The sequence below is a fragment of the Dysidea avara genome, chromosome 13 (assembly GCF_963678975.1).
Source record: "Dysidea avara chromosome 13, odDysAvar1.4, whole genome shotgun sequence".
NCBI classification, from domain to species: domain Eukaryota; kingdom Metazoa; phylum Porifera; class Demospongiae; order Dictyoceratida; family Dysideidae; genus Dysidea; species Dysidea avara.
The window spans coordinates 14,702,420-14,723,425 of NC_089284.1; the positions used below are offsets into that span (position 1 = coordinate 14,702,420).

Here is a 21,006-nt window from a genome sequence, read left to right on the forward strand (position 1 = left end):
GCTTGCCAGCCTGGCCTTTCCAATTTTAAAATAATTTAGAATTGGTTTAATTTAGCCCCTACACTTTTGGACATTGAATAGAGCAGTCAATCTGTATTAATAAATCAGTCAGATGTCTCAGAAAGTATGAAAATAGTTAAGTGTATATATTTGAGGAATTCACAAGAAGGCCCTAGCTAAAGCTCGGGACTGAATTTTATCAAGAATGTCAACACAAGCCACTATAATACCTTTAAATCCCAAAAATGCACAGCATGAATTATGCAACCAGAAATTAATAAGCAATTCTAAGAGTAACCCTACATATCCAACATTCACGATCAATTTAAGTCACTGGCCTGAGGTTGCACCTCCAGACCCTTGAAATTTAATTGTAAACTTGAACCAATTAAATGCAGCATATTGCTGTATGCCCTCTGTATGGCAGCTTTATGCCACTGCTATGTGACTGATGATAAACACTCTTTCTAATTAATGCTTTTTGCATAGTAAGTAAATTAATGAAGTGTATGTATTCAATAAAATTTTGGTCAAACTTGTTAGCATATTCAATCACAAATTAATGCCCCAGTTCTCTGTACTAATGTATAGATTGGCATCTACTTTATAGCTACGTACAGTTTCTTAGATTACCTTAAAGAATTCATATGCCATCATTGCAATTTACAGCTATACATGTTTTGCATGATTGCTACAAAGTAATAACCATGATATGTAGCCACACAATAAACTAAAATTTATGTAATTGCATGTCCAATTATATAATAAAGTTCATAATTGGCCATTTGTTTTATCATTGCTGAGCTTAAATCTCTCCTCATATTTCTTGATATCATTTTCATCCATTGTCTTCCTCCATATGCTGGTGCTTATCAATTGTAGACGAACATTTTTGGACTCCACCACACATAAAGTGCCATAACTGTTAACAACTATACCACTGATTTCATTAAATTCTTCCTTTTCATTACCAACAGTTCCAAATATGTTAGTTAATTTGCGAGAGTGCTCTTTCTCATCATAACCAAACAAGCCTTTAAAGAAGCTGTTCTTGTATGGTAAACCGAACACCCGAATGCAGTTATTCTCATGGTCACCAACTATCAAATGATCATCTGGGGAAAAAGCAATAGCACATGGTCTGCACAAACAGTCAATCTTGTATAGAAATGCATGGCCATCTCTACTGTACATGTTTATACACTTGGAGAAACAGTCAGTCACATACACATTATCACTACCATCTACAGCAATACACTCTGGCTGCTGATATTGCCCGGGATCAGATCCTTGACAGCCAACAATGCCACAGAATGCATTATTCTTCTTGGTATCAAAAGCCTGAACTCTACCATTACAAAAGTCCAATACATACAACACACCTTTGCTGTTAAATTGCATTCTAAATGGAAAATCGCCCTCTTTGCTTTCTGTAGTTTTTATCATTGACAAATATTTTGCTTCAAATGAAAGGATTTTTACAACATGGTTACTTCTGTCACCAACTGCCATAGTAGTACCACTCACAGCAATACCTGAGGGTTTGACAATTGCAGCATTAGAAAACGATAGTTCTTTTACTATAGTAAGTTCAGTACTGACTACAAGGGCTTTTGGAGAAAAGCTGTCCAAAATTATCAGTTCATTATTGTGGGCAACAGCTATATCATTTGGAGTGTTACAGTCTAGTTTCCATTCATTGTTTTCTCGAGTTGAATTAATTAGCCCACCAACTTGCTTTCCCAATAAATTACCTCCTACACCTCCAGTGACACCTCCTAATAGCCCTCCTGCAAAAGCCCCAATAGCCGTACCTATAACTGGAACAACAGAACCCACTGCTGCTCCAGCTGCAACTCCTGCTAACGATCCACTAATTCCTCCTGCTGCACTACCACCTGAGGTAGCAGTCTGCTCAATAGTAAAGTCCACAAACTCTTCTGGATCCATTTGACCATTTGCACGTTTATATACAGCTCCAGCCATCTGTGCAGCATAAAGTCCACTTTCAATGAGCAGTCCACTGACAACAGACGCTCTAAGGCTTTGTCTAACTGCATTTGCAGCAGCTTGCTTAGTAGCAGTCTTGCCTACTTCTTTTGTTGCTTCTTTAGCTGCTGTAGTAGCAGCTTGCTTTGTAGCAGTCTTGCCTACTTCTTTCACTGTTTCTTTAGCTGTTGTAGTTGCAGCTTGCTTAGTAGCAGCTTTGCCTACTTCTTTTACCGCTTCTTTAGTTGTTGTAGTTGCAGCTTGTTTAGTAGCAGCCTTGCCTACTTCTTTCACTGCTTCTTTAGCTGTTGTAGTTGCAGCTTGCTTAGTAGCAGCCTTGCCTACTCCTTTCACCGCTTCTTTAGCTGTTGTAGTTGCAGCTTGCTTAGTAGCAGCCTTGCCTACTCCTTTCACCGCTTCTTTAGCTGTTGTAGTTGCAGCTTGTTTAGTAGCAGCCTTGCCTACTTCTTTCACCGCTTCTTTAGCTGTTGTAGTTGCAGCTCGCTTAGTAGCAGCCTTGCCTACTTCTTTCACCGCTTCTTTAGCTGTTGTAGTTGCAGCTTGCTTAGTAGCAGTCTTGCCTACTGCTTTCACTGCTTCTTTAGCTGTTGTAGTTGCAGCTAGCTTAGTAGCAGCCTTGCCTACTCCTTTCACCGCTTCTTTAGCTGTTGTAGTTGCAGCTTGCTTAGTAGCAGCCTTGCCTGCTTCTTTCACCACTTCGTTAGCTGTTGTAGTTGCAGCTTGCTTAGTAGCAGCCTTGCCTACTTCTTTCACCGCTTCTTTAGCTGTTGTAGTTGCAGCTCGCTTAGTAGCAGCCTTGCCTACTTCTTTCACCGCTTCTTTAGCTGTTGTAGTTGCAGCTTGCTTAGTAGCAGTCTTGCCTACTGCTTTCACCGCTTCTTTAGCTGTTGTAGTTGCAGCTTGCTTAGTAGCAGCCTTGCCTACTCCTTTCATCGCTTCTTTAGCTGTTGTAGTTGCAGCTTGCTTAGTAGCAGCCTTGCCTGCTTCTTTCACCACTTCTTTAGCTGTTGTAGTTGCAGCTTGCATAGTAGCAGCCTTGCCTACTTCTTTCACCGCTTCTTTAGCTGTTGTAGTTGCAGCTTGTTTAGTAGCAGCCTTGCCTACTCCTTTCACCGCTTCTTTAGCTGTTGTAGTTGCAGCTTGCTTAGTAGCAGCCTTGCCTGCTTCTTTCACCACTTCTTTAGCTGTTGTAGTTGCAGCTTGCATAGTAGCAGCCTTGCCTACTTCTTTCACCGCTTCTTTAGCTGTTGTAGTTGCAGCTTGTTTAGTAGCAGCCTTGCCTACTTCTTTCACCGCTTCTTTAGCAGTTGTAGTTGCAGCTTGCTTAGTAGCAACCTTGCCTACTTCTTTCACCGCTTCTTTAGCAGTTGTAGTTGTAGCTTGCTTAGTAGCAGTTATTCCTACAGATCTACCTGTGATTGCACCAACAAGAATGCCCCAACTACTACTACCATCAAAAAGAGGTTTGGCTGATTTTAAACTGCCATCCTGAGCAGCCTTTACAAACGCATACTTTTTGAAGACAATTTCAATTTCTTTGCTGCACATTTCACACTTAGCTTCCCCTTCCTTCACATACGTCACAAAATGTTCAGAATTGTTATATGGAAAGCTGTAGGGTTTGTTTTGATCTTTAAATTTTTCTAAACGATCCTTTTCTTCCAAAACATTAGAGATTCCCTTGTATAATATTTTAGAAATGTTCTTACATTGAGATTCACAAAGAGTTCTCTCCATAATCTTTAACTGCTTGGTTTTGTCGTCATCAAATATGAGCTTTTCTTCAATAAAAGGATCATCATTACCTTCAAGAAATGTACCAACAACTTTAATACAACCTTTTCCTATACTAGCAAGCACATAAAAGTTAATCTTCCATCCAATTGTAGTATTGTAGACTAGGTGGTCCCCAGGTACAACACTGTGGAAATCTTCTATTGGAACATGTGAATTGGACACAACAGACATGCTAAGTAGATACTGTAGAGCTTTTTTCATACCACCTTCTCCTTCCTTGATCATTTTAAAAGCTTTGTCTAACTGATCTCCATTGATGATTATCCTAAATGAAACAAGAAAACCTCTATTATACAAAATGTGACCATTAAGTTATTATACAACTAAAGCCCATCTGGGCAAACAAGTGTGAAATGGCCATCATTAACATAAGTCTTAACTAATGCATTGAATCCGTTTTACATCCCTAAAAAATGCACTCACTAAAATAAATTGTCAAGCCTAGAAACTAGCTACTCAATTCTCCAAATACATACAACGCTTATATAGAACTTTGTGTGAGCAACATAAAATGAAACATTGTACTTTAAGAAGTACAGTTAAGGACAAACTATACTTCACTACCCACTAACTGTATTTTATAAAACTTCAAAGCTTAAGTGAAATAGAGATGCCACAACATAGAATTTTTTATGTTACATGTTATAGAGGTTTATGTCACAATATGTCGTATGTCACATACAACATAAGCAATTCTTAAAGTTTCACAACTGAAGCTGTTACTTACAAAACTGTATAGCTATTTTCGATTCAAACATGCAAAAATATCAACTTAAACGTCAGCAATATTAACTATGACATCAACAACCGACATTGCTCATACTCCTTTGTCAATATTTACTGCATCAAATTTGATGAAAATGAATGGAAAATGTGCATTATTAGGAGATACTTATGTCACAATATTAAATACATAATGTGAGAAACTTTCATATCATATCATCATATCATCATGGAGCTTTATGTCACAACATATCGTACGTATGTCACGACTATCGTGGCATCCCTAAAGTAAAATATAGGTACCACCAGTTAGTTTTCAACACAGCTGGGCACAGACAACATTATACCAGAACTTGGTAATCAGCAACTTAGTCCACTGAGGCTTATAATTAATGAGATCACACAAGATACCCAAATAAAGCGGTCATCCTAATTCTAATAGAAAAGTCACATGAATACATATACATCAGGACACACGATAGTATGTTGTGCGGCCAAGTATAGCTAGTGCAGACACGTTACAGACAAGCATGTATTTTACAGGAATGCTGTTTTCATGCATTTGTAGCTCAATAGTGCCTGAACAGAAATTAACCAGTTTTGCTGTGGAAACTCACTCAGGGTAGGGCACCTCCTATTCCAAATTTGAGTTGAATTTTCCCAGCCATCACTGAGATATGCACCTTTAAAGTTTATCTTATTTTCTTTGTATTTTTCTTCTTAATCTTCTTATGTAAAATTTTTTCACACATTTTAGAAAAATTGCAATAACTCGTGCATGCTTCAGTCAATTGAATTCAAATTTGGAGGGCAGTAAGAACGTAATGCAGTTCATTTACAGCCCAATTTTCATACAGGAATAACAAAGTTATGCACAATTTTGAAAATTGCATGCACAATTTTGAAAATTGCAAAAGCGATTTGTTGTCACACCTACCAGGTAATCTGCTTCACAGAATACTTTAAAAATCGCACTGTACATGAAGCTACTATTGTAGTGCAAACCTTTTGTGGTTTGAAAGTATTAAGAGTATTAGCTAAGGAGATATAAAGCAAAACCAAACATGTGAAAAAAGTGCGATCAAGATACTCTAATAGAACAGTCACTGTGAAGTAAAAAATGTGCACAAAGAACATCGGAAAAAATTTCTCCAGGGTTCTAACCAGGGACTTCCACACCTATATACCCAAGCCATTTACCACTCTGCCACTGCTATCAGTTGCTCACCTCACTTAATTTATACCTTATAAATGCAAGTTCTGGTTTGGTACACTAGAATAAGAACTCATAGATCTATCAATGGAAATTCTAGAACATTCTATATGTGCTGTATTGAAAAAAATGTGTGCTCTATTAGAGTATAGAGCTTGACGGTGTTGAAATTTGATTACATGGTATCAAGAGTATATAATGGGGAGGGAGAGTGTCGAACTGCGCTATAGGCTGTGAAAAATGAGCCCATAAAGTAACCCGCATACCTCCGTTTCTTCTCATAAACCTGACCGCTGTTGATTGCTCAGATTTAACACCTTAAATGTTTTAATGGGTGGCCCGTATGGAATCGCAATGGCTGAAATTCCATCTAGAAGTGTCACTTTAACTATTATAACTGTCGAGGTGAGGCATGGGATGGCGACCATGATGAAATCTCTACCATGATGAAATATCGAAATCTCGACCTCGCTTGACCATGATGAAACCTCGATGTTTGTTTTCCAGGTTAGCTGCTTCTGTCTTTCTCTTTGTATAGTGAGTTCCTCTGCGTAGTGTGCCATACTTTTCTCGAGTATACCATTCTTTCACTCAGTAGTCACATGTACAAAGTGCGCCCATTGTGCTTTTAATTAGTCACCAATCAACAAAATCACCGAGTCGTTTGAACGATGCCATAGAACTTTACGGGCTCATTTTTCACAGCATAATAGCGTAGTTCGATACTCTCCCTTCCCATTATATACTCTTGACGGTATTAGTAACAGGAAAATATCGCGGTATATCGGTATATAGTTAGCTTGTTATTGTAACTATTGTGTCATTTCTTGGGCCTAGTATGAAGCGGTATCATCCCAAAAATCAAAAACTATATAGTTCAGTACAAGTAAGCATGTGTTGTAATGTGACAACCTCTAGTTTTGTTTAGGGCGTGTCTGCTAAACCATTAACAAATTGGATAATTAAACACCAAAGGCTGGGTTAAAAGCAATCCTATACCGGTATTCATAGATATACCGGTATTTAAATGTATCGGTTATCAAACACTGTCACGGTATACAATAATTTATCACGATAAACGGTATTACCGATATATCGCAGAGCACTATTAGAGTACAACAAAATTTATGAAAATAGCCTATATCAAGTGTGTTGTGTGACCAAGTACAGCCATGCATGTGGGCAGGCAACATACTCGTTTCACAGAACCAGAAAACGTCGTTTTTATGCATCCATTGCAGCCTCTTACAGGGACCCTTTGATATGCAACAACTAATAATGAGGATGGAACTCGTGTAGACATTTCTGCTTCAGGATTCTGGGGGGGGGGGGGGTAAACATCAGAAGGCATTTTCTATGAATGTACCTTCATATTGTGGTACCCAAGTATATGAACAACGTACGGGAAATTGAGATGGGTTCCCACTTGTATTTTCAACACAAAGGTCAGACTGCTGCTGCATGTATTTTACAGAAGACTTGCTCTCCTTGTCTCTCTTCAGAAGGGGTTGCCAATCACTTGTCATATACGTAGTTCTGTGATGTGGACTAGTTATTTTTTGTTATGCTCCACTGTTATGTGCTTGATATGAGCTAGATCACATCAGGGCTCTCCACTAGGAGAATTTTACCTTGCACTAGCTGAGGGTCAGGTGGCTCCAGCTTACCGATTGAAATTATTTTGATCTTATTATTTGTCTAGCACTTTTAACATCTTTAGTGGTGGCAAGGGGTGCTGGTAACCCGGGAAAATAAAAAAAATCTATAAAAAGTTTTCATGTACATATCCTTAGCTCCATAGTATAATTAACCATTTCTGCTGTGAAATCTTCCTCAAGGTAAGGCATCTCCCATTCCTAATTTGAGTTGAATCTACCCAGCTATCATTGGGATATACATGCCTTCAAAATTCATCTTATTTATTTCAGTTCTTCATATAGCCACGCAGTCTTCGGCAATTCCTGTAGTAAAGGGAAAAAGTTAAAAGGAATTATCAAGGTCAACCATAGGCTGGCTTTGGAACTTGCAATTACAAAATGAAGTGATATCCACACAAAAAACAGCCAAGTTGTGAAAAAAGATGCGGCCTTAAAAATCCTGCATGGGTGAAAAAAAGTTGTGAAATCAAAGGTGGCGACCAACAAATGGCTGCAATGATGTTAATGCTGAATAATGGCTGTGTGAATTATTAAAATTTATTAGCATTAACATCATTGCAGCCATTTGTTGGCTGCCACCTTTTGATTTCACAACTTTTTCACGGGAACCTGTATTCCATGGAATACAGAATAGCGGAATAGCGGAATTACGGAATAAGCAAAAATCACATTCTAAACTTTTTGTTATTGTAATTATAGCCTCTATAACGTTTTAATATACATTCCTCACCTCGTAGAGAACACAATCACGATGGCACTGATCCTTACGGCGATCTTTAAATAGGATACGCGCAAAGCTATTCACTCCAGAACAATCTAACTAAGCTAAACTATACTGTTAAATACCCTTCACTACATAATCGCTAGAAAACTAGAAGTTCTTTTGCTATACTTGCTCATACCAGCCCCTCCAAAATTTTACAATGAGCAAGCTAGGAAGATTCTAGAAGCTGTAGTACAGGTGCAGTTACATTTTATACACATGTATGGGCAATGAAAAGATGGAAAGAGCAAGGGGAATAGCTAATCTTATCCAAGAATTACTAAAAGGGGTTCAAAATTATACTTTTGGAGTAAGTCTTACCTTAGAAGTTGCTAAACCCGAAATACTCTAATAGAACAGTCAACTACTCTAATAGAACATCCAACATTAAAACTATAATTTTCAAGAAGTTACCAGAGTGTAAGCTGAAATTAAACCTATTCTTCTAGACCTGTGCACTGCTACCCTCACTATTGTACCAAACATCCTACCATATACCAATCACTTCAAGTAAAAGATTTATACCTTTATAATGTACTATAAATTGTATAAAACATCATTAATTGAAAATCTATTCTGAAAATAACCTTTTCTGTCAAATAGTTTAAGTTTTTTTAGGCTCTGCTACAAACTTGATTCTTGGGTTGAAATGCTTCTCTTGCAAGTAAAACATTAGTCTTATATAATAGTGAATTTCTTAGCTTTTATAAAGTTCACAGGGCTGCAACATCTGAGAGCTGTTCGTTTTTGTTTCCCTTGCTTGATCAAATCCCATGCTACATTTGTATAAATCTAGCACCTTTGGAGTTTGCACTATCAAATCCCTTGATGCTCAACTTTAAGCTTAAATGATACTGTAGCATTTATGTTGTCATGATCATTGTGTGCTAAAAAGGAGTTAGTTGTGGCCAAAAACTTGTTGTATTTGTAAACTAGTTGTAAAACAATTATAATGATGGATGGATCCATTATTTTAAAAGTTAGATTGAAATAGCAACCTGCACTTCAGAACAGTGGCTACATATGAAGTAGATCCAATCCTGTGTTTTAAATATTCTCCTTGACCTTACATTCAATTAACTATACACTCTTTATTCTCTTTGACAAACCACTATTATACATTTTCTTAAAATCCAATAACAAGAAACAGTGTATAGTTCTGTTTTTAATTAAAATCAGGGCCGGAGCCCAGAGATTTTGAGTGGTCCGGCCATCCATGGACTAGGTCATAGTCATGCACACTACTTTTTATTGATTTGATGTGATTTTTAGATTATCTGCTTTCATGTGATACTCAACTGTGTGCGCTAAGCACACATACCATGCCAAGCTAGGGGGGTCTGGGGGCATGCTCCCTCAGGGAAATTTTTGAAAATAGATGCTCTGAAATGGCATCTGGAAGCTATTTAACATGCAAAGCCTCTTTCTCCTTAATTGTTAACATCAAGGATATATTCTGGTAAATTTGTACTACAGTACCAATTAATTCAATTTTTTACTTACAAAATTTCAGTGAAAGCTTAGCTAGTTCTTTGAGATACAGAAGCCATTGGGATTGTGGCAAATGCATGCATGATCAATTAGCCAATGCAGTGCCATGCAGATAGCTCACTGGAGCTTTTCAGTGATTTGAGGACAATTAGCATAGATGTAATGGCTTAGACTAAGAAGAACAGTGGCTATATTCTATACCGAATGCTCTATTACAGTATTGCGATGACTGTTCTATTAGAGTATATTATGATGACTGCTCTATTAGAGTATCTTGATCCTTTTACAAATTCAAGTAGCTGAAAAGTGCTCCAGCCCTGATTAAAATTACTTCCAACTGAACTCATTCATCTTGTACCCAGATTTGGTTAAAATAGCTTCTAGATTCAATCTTGTGATAGCCATTTTCCAAAAATTTCCATGGGGTCCAGGAGTATATATGCCACCAGATCTATAGAGCCCCCTAGCTGGAGAATTATATACAGCTGAGAGCACATGCACTCCACACACTGGTAAGTCAGTCTACTTGACCTCTCCACTCACACTTACCCTCTCTATACTGTTTGGACAGCTAGTGTAGTTTGAGCCATGAGACTGTAAATTATGTTATACTTCAAAACACTAAATTTGATCATGTGCAGCTGATACCCATATGTTTCCACTACTAGTTCTTTAAGATATTAGTCTAAGATTGAATTTTAGCTACATGGCTGCATCCTTTAGTTATATTGACAAGCTGTAGGGGAATAATGGTATCACATAAACAAAGTGACATCATTTTTCACTCAAAATTACTACCAAATTCAATCTCAATAGACCAAATTTGCAAACTTTTTCTGTGGGGGAATATCCCCAGACCCCCCTAGATAGAGCATGCTCCACATGCTGAGTGTCCTTCTCACACTAGTTGTATCAACTATCTTGCTACATATATAAATGTCCATGTTAGCATCCCCCCTTCTGAAATCCTAGATCCGCCCCTGAGACCTATATAAATACATCAGTGGTGTAGAGCTGCAAGCGCCATTCCATGTACTGTAGTGAGAAGTAGCTGTGCTTGAAAAACTTGTTTACAGAGTTGCAGTAATGGCGATATTTCGACTAAACATGCTATAAATTTCTACTAGCAAACTCATCGGTCATGTCTCAGGCCTAATTGGGTAAAGAAATCAATACTGTAGCCTTATCCATAGTCATGTTATGCTTGGCTTGAGGTATTAATCAGGTAGTCAGTCAGTTAACAGAAAATTCAGTTATAAAGCATATCACATACCGGAACTAAGGTATCTGCTTTCAGATCAAGATTAGAACAATTAAAGAGCTATGCACTACCACTCTATATACACAGAACTTCTAAAACAGTTGAATTTCCAAAAGGTTGGGGCCACAAGTTGCTCACGAGTTTTACCATAGTGATAGTTGTATCTCTTCCTTCAAGTTCAGGGAAAGTCTACCAGTGGTGTTCATGTAGTCACACATATACAACTTGGCAGACTTCTATTCCTTTTATGACAAAGAAATTAATACATCATGACCTTACTTCCTTAAATGACACAAAAAGTATAAAGTTTACATTCCAGCAGACATAACAAACAGTGGAACCTGTGTTATGGTCACCTGGATTAAGCGGTCACCTTTGCATAACGGCCATGGTCATGAGGCCCCAAATGTTTTCCCATACAAATGTATGCATTGTGGTCTGCATTAAGTGGTCACCTGCATAACGCATAACGGCCAGCCAAGAATTCACCTATGAATCACTGTATACATATCGAACTGTTTCAGTAATGCACACTTATCACACTACCTGCCTTTCAATGAATACTATATAATCTATCAAGCTTCATTACTTAAACGTATTCAATAGCTATAACCAACATTCACCTTGCCCTTTCTGTCCTAAAAACTAGTAAAATATTATTGTATTGCAGTTGGCGCGAGCCTCTTAATAACAATCACTCATTTATAACGGTCATAGCCACTAAAATGCTGCTGACCACCTTATGCAGGTTTTCTTTATAACAGCCACCCGTATATAAAGGCCAGATACATCTGGTCCCAAGGTGACCATTATAGACAGGCTCCACTGTATCAGAAGAGTAACCAGTGAAACATACATAGCTACACACTGTAGAAAAGCTACTAATGAGTCAAACTTGACAATTCTGAGTGGAGTACTGTTACCTTAAATAAATAATTTGAACCACCAACAGCACTCAGAAACCCATGTGCGAGGTTCTGAAATGAATTTAAAATTAAAATCAAGCATCACACAGCTTTCATACACAACATCTAATAGTAGCAGAATAAACAATGACTGGACTCATTCTCTGGTCTTGAAAGACTCTTAACAAAAATAAATAAAAGCAAGCATTTGCTTAGCTCTTATAATGCTAGATGTTGAGTTACCACTACATATACTAGCACTACAGCTTTCGTATGTTGTATAGATCCACAACTCTACCTATAGCAACCACGGACTCATGCACAACAAACTTGTTTACTTGTTAACATTGTTATAGCCCTAGCACCTTATAGCTTTCGGTTTCTGCAGCTAAGTAACTTGTTTCGTAAACATGCATGCATTCACACACCTTTGTAAACAAGTACGATATTTATGATTTCTTGTTGTAGTATAAATATGTGCTGATGTTATAGTTGCTGTGTTAGTTGTTGCCAAAAGAATATACACTCCCTGAGAAGCTGTGTATTTGAACATCTGCACTCTGGACCAGATAGTGCATAGAACATGACACTACTATACAAGTATAAAGAAAAATTAGAAATTTTGGGGATCACAGATAACAAAAGTAATGAAACAAGGGAGGTAATCTACACCTGCAGCTATGCTAGTTGACATTTAATCCCTAATTCAGTCATAGTTCAGCCTGTCAGTAGTATAGCTATGAGACTGTGAAGTAGGGATTAACTAGTAGTCTATAGGCATCCCTTGTTTCATTGTTTTTTTTCTCTGTGATCAATACTCAAATGTAAAATTCCTTATAGTTGTTTAATTGCACAATTAATATGTCTTGTGGGACCATTCTTTGAAATTGTAGTGAATTATGTTACAGTAAACAACTATAAGGAATTTTACATTTGAGTATTGCATGATCACAGAGAAAAAAAACAATGAAACAAGGGATACCTGTAGACTACTAGTTAATCCTACTTCACAGTCTCATAGCTATACTACTGACAGGCAACGTGCACAATGACTGAAAGTGAAGTCGCCATTCCATTTCTTTTTCAGCTATGTTTCACCTGTTATTACAGTGTTACAAACAAACAACAGTATGAGAAGTATCTCTCCAGTCAGTAACTGCCAGTCACAACTGAAATTTTGGTTGAATTATGCCCCGACTATCAACTGTGAAGTGGCCATTTTGTTTCAGTTCCAGCTATGTTTCACCCATTTATACAGCATTATAAACAAAGAATAGTTTAGTCATACTACAGAAAATAAAACACTGAAGCTGTGCCACTAGTAATCAACACCTACACGGTAGTGGAACCCAAGATGTGCCTTTTCACCAACCACAGAGCAGCTACAATACACACATCATGGACCTACTCTATTGTGTTCGATTTCTTTTTGAAGGCTGGCCTTGAACAGTGAAGAAATCAAACCCGTAGCCTTGTCCTTGAGTTACCCTTGGCAGAAGGCATCAGTCAAGCAGTAAGCCAACAGAAAATTCAGTTAAAGGGGCAGCACACCAAGCCATACAAGTGCTGAATCCATGCAAGTGCACCAGGCATTTGACATAATTACTGAGCAATTGCTGTTGGGAAATGAGCAACAATTCTCACTTCTATACAGCTTGCTACAAGACTTTGAATCATATGGCTGTGGAATTACATGTCTAGACAGGTAAATTGTAAGGAGTTGTACTGGTACTGAGAGAGGAATGAGTAAACCATAAGCATCAACATAAAGGGTGATGGAGTAATGGGTTGTTGGGATGCTGTGATAGTGCTACATACCCACAGCAGGCAGAGTGAAACCATTTTGGATCATGTGATCAAATACAACACGTGAGCTGCATTCTCGGTACCTGCTGCAGTGGTGGGTAGAATGTATTCCCAATGCAGCAGATTTCTGTCCTGCCTGCATTCCTGGGATATTCATGGTAAACTATAAAACACAGTACCAACCAAATGTCACATTCCCTTGAACAATACTAGAGGTTAAGTCTACCCAAAGTATTCAATCATGAGTAGGTCATAAACACGTGAATTTCATTACCCTATAAAATCACTGAACTTGAGCAAGGAGGGGTTCCACTGCAGACTGACAGACATCACCGTACTAGGAGGTTGGTAGAAGCTGATACCTTTTCCAGCACTGTACGTGCCTTCAGACACACAGAGTGTACGAATGGTTACAACCCCTCAATTAAACCTTTTTGACCTATGGTTAAATTAGCATTATTTAGCCCAAGTAGAAGATTGTAAACGGCTTAAATGCTCGAAGTTAATGCAACAACACGGAGTGCTTGGAAATGTACAGTAGCCAGAAGAACAGCAGCACTAACCCAATATATAGACCGTTAATTAACTGAACAGGCTTGTTTACTACAAGTTCCTGTCAGTAAAACAGTACAAATTGATACCATTACCATTGCTTTGTTTACAATTATTCCACAAGTTCAGCATTTTGTAGAGTGATGTAATAAAACACAAGAAGTTATCAAGCTGTAGGACCAGGTGTCCTACAGACCTTCAGCACTTGTGCTGTAAAGCTTTAATAAATTAATTAATTAATTAATTAACTAAATCACATCATGAACATATTTCACAGGATGTAAAATTAGCACTTATATGGCTTGGAATACTGTCTCCTTAAGGTGGCGGTAACCGCAAAAATATTAATCGATACATGGATTTATAAAATTCATAAAACACAGAATAAAAAGTGCACGAAGTTATACGCTGTATCATGTTTTAGCACGACCATTACACTGTTGCCATAAGAAATTTCACACTGCTAAAACACGTGGAAATGCGGATACAGAGCAATTCAGGAACCCCTTTTATAATCATCTTCACGTCAATTTACTCGCAGCCTTATACCAAGACGGATCAAACGATGGGTTATTCAGGTTTTCCCAGGCAATGCCTAGGGCGTAATAAGTTTACCATAGTAATAGCGTAAGCAGACATCATTCTATTTATATAGTTTCCTTGTGCCAAGCGTCCACGACTATGAAAAGTGGACGGTAGTGCCAGGATTACGTACACGGAAAATTTTTTTCGGGTATTGCGCTCTTCGCCCACCTTTGTTGCACAACTGCATCTTGTTATACAAGGATTTAAAGCTAGTATACTAGAAAAATTTGACGTAGAAAAGCCGTCTTCACCATTTAGGATACCATACTAAAACCACAAATTACCCTTGCCGCCAAAATTTCGCGCAAAGGATACGAATCCCCTTAAAATAAGTTTCTATACTACTCTACTTACTTTCGTGAATGTCTTCTTTACTACTATTAAACAACAATGAATTTCTTCTTACAACAAAGCCACGCGCTTTAACACGCAACGTAGCCATATTATTATTACGTAGCCATATTATTATTACGTAAGTGTAATCGCGTGATCTAATAAAACAAATTCTCGTGGTAATATTATGACTTCACTTCATAAGGCTTCCCATTAGATGGGTTTCCAGTATACTGCCACCTTAAATTAAAAAAATAAAATTTCGTAGAAGTACTCCTTGGAAGGGTTTGGGATCACTCTGAAGACATTTATGGGCTTGGTTACGCCTGCAAAGCTGTTATGAAGGGAAAGCGAGGCTGGTTTTTTGGTGATATTCTTGGGTAAGAAAGCCCAAATCTTCATGTACCATACTGTATCAGTGAAATACTCTAGTACTTGGCAGTAGATAGCTCAACAATGGGTAAATAAGTATTCTTATCTATGCAACCACCCAATAACAAGATGACATGAATGGGATGTTATAAACTTAAAATTCAATACAAAAATCGATTTAAAACATCTATCTCAAAAGTTGGAGAAACAGATGGCCTTTCACTTTCATTACACAACAAAAATTGCTTACTTGTTAGAGCATTTTATTTCTGACAAAGATATCAACACATCTTTGGAAGTTGGTCTTGTTTCTTTGACTTCAAGACATCTCTTAACAATCGGTAACAATAAATGAGAACTATCAATCATGGCTAGAAACTGTTGCCGCCTTAATAGTTCACTGGCTTTGAACATTTCACCTACTGGTGTGGGCCACTGGCCTGTGGTCAAATGAATGATAACACAGCCTAATGAGAACACATCCACAGATACTGTATAACAAGCTGGGTAGATTAGTGCTTCAGGCGGCATAAAATCAGGAGTGCCAGGTTGTACTTCCAGCTCATGACACATCCTAAGTACTTGTGCAGATCCAAAGTCTGCAATTTTGGTACAAAATGCTTTCGTGAGCAGTATATTATTTGAAGACAAATCACCATGGACAACCGTTTTATCGTGTAAATAGATCAACCCCCTGGCTACATCACATAAAATATTGATGACATCATTTTCTGGGATGTTCCTGTATCCAAATGTATTGATGTACTCTGTTAGGCTAAATGGCATCTTTTCCATGACCAGAACCGGCAGCGAGGAGGCAACAAGGGATTTACTAGTCTCGTAATATATACCTTCAAACTTAACGACGTTTTCATGATTCAGTTCACACATGAGCTGTATCTCCTTACAAAACTTCAAAAGCATATACTTCATACCGTCCAAATGTGTGTCGGGCTTGAAGAATACCGAATGTAGCTTTTTACTGACGTAACGGCATTGTCCCTTCCACTCAATATCAACAATAATGGCATCTGAACCTTTACGGTATTTTTCTTTGTTCTTATCTCCGACAATTTCTTTAACATCGAGTTCAACATTGGTAAGAACGTATGGTTTAAATTTGCCTTCAAAATCTCTAAGCACATTCATCAGCGTAGTGGCCGCTCCCAAGTCGAGTTCCTCGGTGTGTGACATCTCTTCAGTGAAGCATGAGTGAAGTGAAGTAAACAAAACCTGAAAATAAATCTGCTCGAACAACTGGCCAATCAAAATCAAGTTGTGCAATCGCTTGAAGTGAACTCCAAGACTGAAAAGGTGCTTTCTTGAATATATTCTACCAGAGAGTTTCTTGTATACCGGTACTATCAGTACACCCCGGATTTCGCGTGGCGAGACCGACGAGGGCTACTGTACGTAGTCGATTGGAAAATTAATATGGGCGCCCCCTTATCCGGCAGGGCGGCCGCAAAGAAGCTTCCTTCATAATCTTTTTGTGTGGTGGCATGGGGTGCTGGTCACCCTGGGAAAAAAAACTGTAGATGCACGCATCGCATGCCAGCAGTTCAGTCGATGTTGTCAGCATCAAGCAACAAATGACTCTGTCTCATGTACTCTCTCACCCCTGAATGATTTCTGTGCTAATTAAACAGACGCATGACCAGAAATTCTCAGTAAGTTGCCCTGTTCTGTTCAATAAGTAGCCTCAGTAAGGCCCCTATTTGGTGATTATTAGTTTCTCATCCACCGCCCGCATCCTTCTTAAGCTACCGCATGGTAAGCCATTATTTACTCTGCGCATGCTCAGAAGAACACGTGATACCAAACTGTTATAATTTTTTGTTGATGAACGCTACAATGCGCTATGTATCGCCAGGAGAACTGTAGCAAATTGCTGCAGTGCCAGTTGCAATCGTGTTCTATCGACTTCATCAAAGCAGGCTTTCAGTTGACTGTCTAAAAACAGTTGGCGATAACGAAAAGTAGAATCAGCTGGTGAAGGAAATGTTGTAGTAAGAAAGAAAGACAATTTGGACAAGGTCTGTACATCAGTGTGTTAATATTATAAAATAATGGCATAATGGTAATACCCTCCCGCCCGCATCATAATAATTAGAAAGGCTGGATGAGAAACTAATAATCACCGAATAGGGGCCTAACTTATATGACCGCTGAGCAGCTGGACACTGTCTAAGACAGCACAGCATGATATCATGGCTTAGAAAGAAAATGCTGACCTTTTGACATATTAAAGTGAACTTAGGGTTGGGACTATCTATCGTTCTCACTTTATCTACATCATAGCTATCTACAGGATGAACATGCATGAGCTAATGTGTGATTACCTATATCAGGAATTCTATACCGGCACCATGCATGCATCAGTAATTCTAAAGGTAATATACTGAAATTTGGAAGTCTGAGAATAGTTAGTTGACATTGCTAGTTGTAGTTCAGTAATAGTTTAAGTGTAGTTTGTGCATAAAGCCTGCATGCATGAGAGTGCATCCCCGAACCGCCTGGAATTCTACTGGCTACAGGGGTGGATCTAGGATTTATAAAGGGGGGGGGGGCTAACTCAAGGTACTAATCTCTTGGGTAGAGGTGTGCGAAGCACACTTCCCAGCATGCTGGAACTAGGGGAATCTGGGGGCATGCCCCCCAGGAAAATTTTGAAAAATATATGCTAAAACACTGCAATTTGGAGACATTTCCACATAAAATTCATAATATTTTCTGCCTGTAGATATTTTATATACTGCCTTTAGATTATAGGTATGGCTCTCTGAAGCATTTTGCTAATGAAAAAGTTTGGGTAGGTACAGACAACCAAGTACATGATGCACCCCTCTCACAATTGCACAACACTGAATAGGTGCATGTTAGAATAATAATGTCGAAAGTGGAAAATTTTGAAATTTGAACAATACAAGATTGAATCTGAGAGCATTTTCAATGGAAATTGTGAACCTGAATTAAGTATTGCCATACATATTAACTACACAGGTAGATGAATGAAGCCCTTTAAACAGACCAATTCACTTCATTGTATGTATAGGTGCAGGCGGATTTGGAAAAATTCCATAACAGAACCAACTACATGCTTCCAGTGAATGTTCTATTAGAGTAGTTAGCTGACTGCTCTATTAGAGTATCTCGATCTTGTACACCTCCAATGCTGATCCGGGTCCTTGTTGCATAATCTTTAGCATAAATCTACTGATAATACCTTGGAAAGATGTTTATAAGGTGGTTTTATGAGTATTTGTATTATTAGTGATCATATAATTATGCTAAGACAAAATTTCATTATAATACTCAGCATATTGATCAACTAAAGCCTAAATATGAAGGGGGGGGGGGGGGGGGGGGGGGGCTTTAGCCCCCAAATCCCCACCCCCTGGATCCCCCCCTGGGCTATATACATGCAGTATACAATAATTATATAGAAATGCTTTGTCCTCTGTCTGCATGTTCAGTGGCTTTTATATAGCTAGAATTGTTACTTCAAGAGACTGAAAATAAATATACATTTCTTTCAACATGCATGTAGTGAATGCTTATTTTTTCAGTACATGCATATAGGGGTATATGCCTCCCGATCCTCAAGTTCTAGTCAGAACTTTCTTTGTGCATGTGCTGCAAAACACATGCACTTGTTAAATGACTTCCACTTACTAGTGCATGCCCCTATGCTATACTACTTTGGTTGGCAAGCTGTTACAAAGTCTGTATGATGGAATACTTCAATGAATTGACACAACTTTGCAATTATTTAAATTGCAATGGATGACCCCTTGTAACACTGTGAGTGTTAGCTGGCTATAAGTATCCTTCAGGGTTGATGTCAACCAAATTGTATATACACACCTTATAGTAATGGCATGCTAAAGTTTATCATTATAAAAGTTGTAACATATCTGTCAGCATGGCGTATCATCTCTTTTTATATAATTTGTGTATATAGTACTGTGCATACACTGCAGGCATAGTCCAGACACACGTATACATAGGAGGAGCATTTGACTTGATAAGCTATATTATTTATTCATGATTTAGTCTGTATGTTGTATGTATAGAAACCCTCTTACAGAATTTGCTTTAGCTGTTAACATGTTAACTTATTCAGTCTACTTTAAATGCTTGTCAATGATCACACCCAGATATTTCGTTTTATGCAGCCAAATAGTTATTATGGCTTTAAGAAGTGAACGTTACAGCATCTTTTGGAAAATGACTGATTTAGTAAATTTTAATTTTTAGTTTCAATTTGGTTTGTAATAATTATGTGTTGTAGTTAACTGCTAACTGTTTGCTGTGTTTATTGTCTTTGTAGTATCTCTATGTATGTTTGTTGTACTTATGTTGTTGTATGTATATGTGTGTGCCCCTCTGGCAGGGAAGAGCGGCTTTGCCCAACTGTTTAGATGTAATAAACAATCAATCAATCAATCAATCAATCGCATGATTATAACTCGTGGGATTTGGGAAGTTAGCAAATCAAAGTATGCATGTAGTCGCATGACCTTGTCTGTAATTGTTAATATCTCAAGATTTGACGTTTGCCAAAATATAGAACAATTCGAATTCATTATTGTATTTATATATCATTCTGAAGAACAACTATATCTTGTTTATTGAAAACAGCTATAGTATATGATTAATAATGCCTTTGTTAGTGTCACAAGCCCAAGGGTGGAATGTTATACAAAGTGAATGAGTGTGTTATTGCTATTTGTGGAACAGTGGATGTATGGATGAAAGGCAGGATGGAGGGGTCCCTCTACCTCCCCTGAATCTATTTTCAATCAGTTGAACCATGCAGTGTTTATATGTGAATGGCTCTAATACAGTAATAATGACCCTGGATCCACTCACAGCAAATGCTGCCTGTATTTATTCTGTTGTTTTGGTGTTGGAACTAATTTTACCTATGCTCAGACCCCAATACTGAATAGCATTGGAGTATACGTAATTTGTAGGTTTGTTGTCCATTTTCTCTCAGTATAGGGACTTTTTGAATTAGTTGTTTCAATACTGAGTTAATAATTATAGGTAGTATTGGAACACTATTTTTGTGACTCCTGTTAAGACCACTTTTCATGTAGCAATGGTGATTTAGCTAACACTCAGTGTATTGAATGTGAAACCAATATGGCTTTGATATTGCATGCCGTATACATATCCTCTATTAACAACTAAGTTTTATCATAAATTAGAGATGTTATTATGTTAGTACACAGAAACATTTGTATGTGGTTGAAGACACTACTAGTAGTATTCATCAAGATTCCTATCCTCTTTTACATCTTGATAGGTGAGACAAGCATACATTGATTGGAATTTTTTTAGTACACCATATTTCAACCTACTTTATATACACTACCAAATGGGCCACCCCCAATTATAACTTTCTTCCATCCTCTCTACTGCATGGTCACAGTTTCCTCAACTTCAACACTATCATGTTTACTTGTTATATTTTTCAGTCAGCTCTAGATATTATACAAGAGTTAATTATATAGTGCAGATCACACATT

The 21,006-nt window shown here is 37.9% G+C and overlaps 1 protein-coding gene across 1 annotated transcript; it reads right to left on the reverse strand.

The window, feature by feature from the left end:
• Positions 1-583: 583 nt before the first annotated feature.
• On the reverse strand, positions 584-16,852 carry LOC136243071 (uncharacterized). Its single transcript, XM_066034589.1, has 2 exons — positions 15,720-16,852; positions 584-4,072 (listed from the first exon to the last, which is right to left on the reverse strand). The coding sequence occupies exons 1-2, from the start codon at positions 16,661-16,663 to the stop codon at positions 772-774; spliced, it is 4,245 nt and encodes a 1,414-aa protein (XP_065890661.1). The 5' UTR covers positions 16,664-16,852; the 3' UTR covers positions 584-771.
• Positions 16,853-21,006: the final 4,154 nt, after the last annotated feature.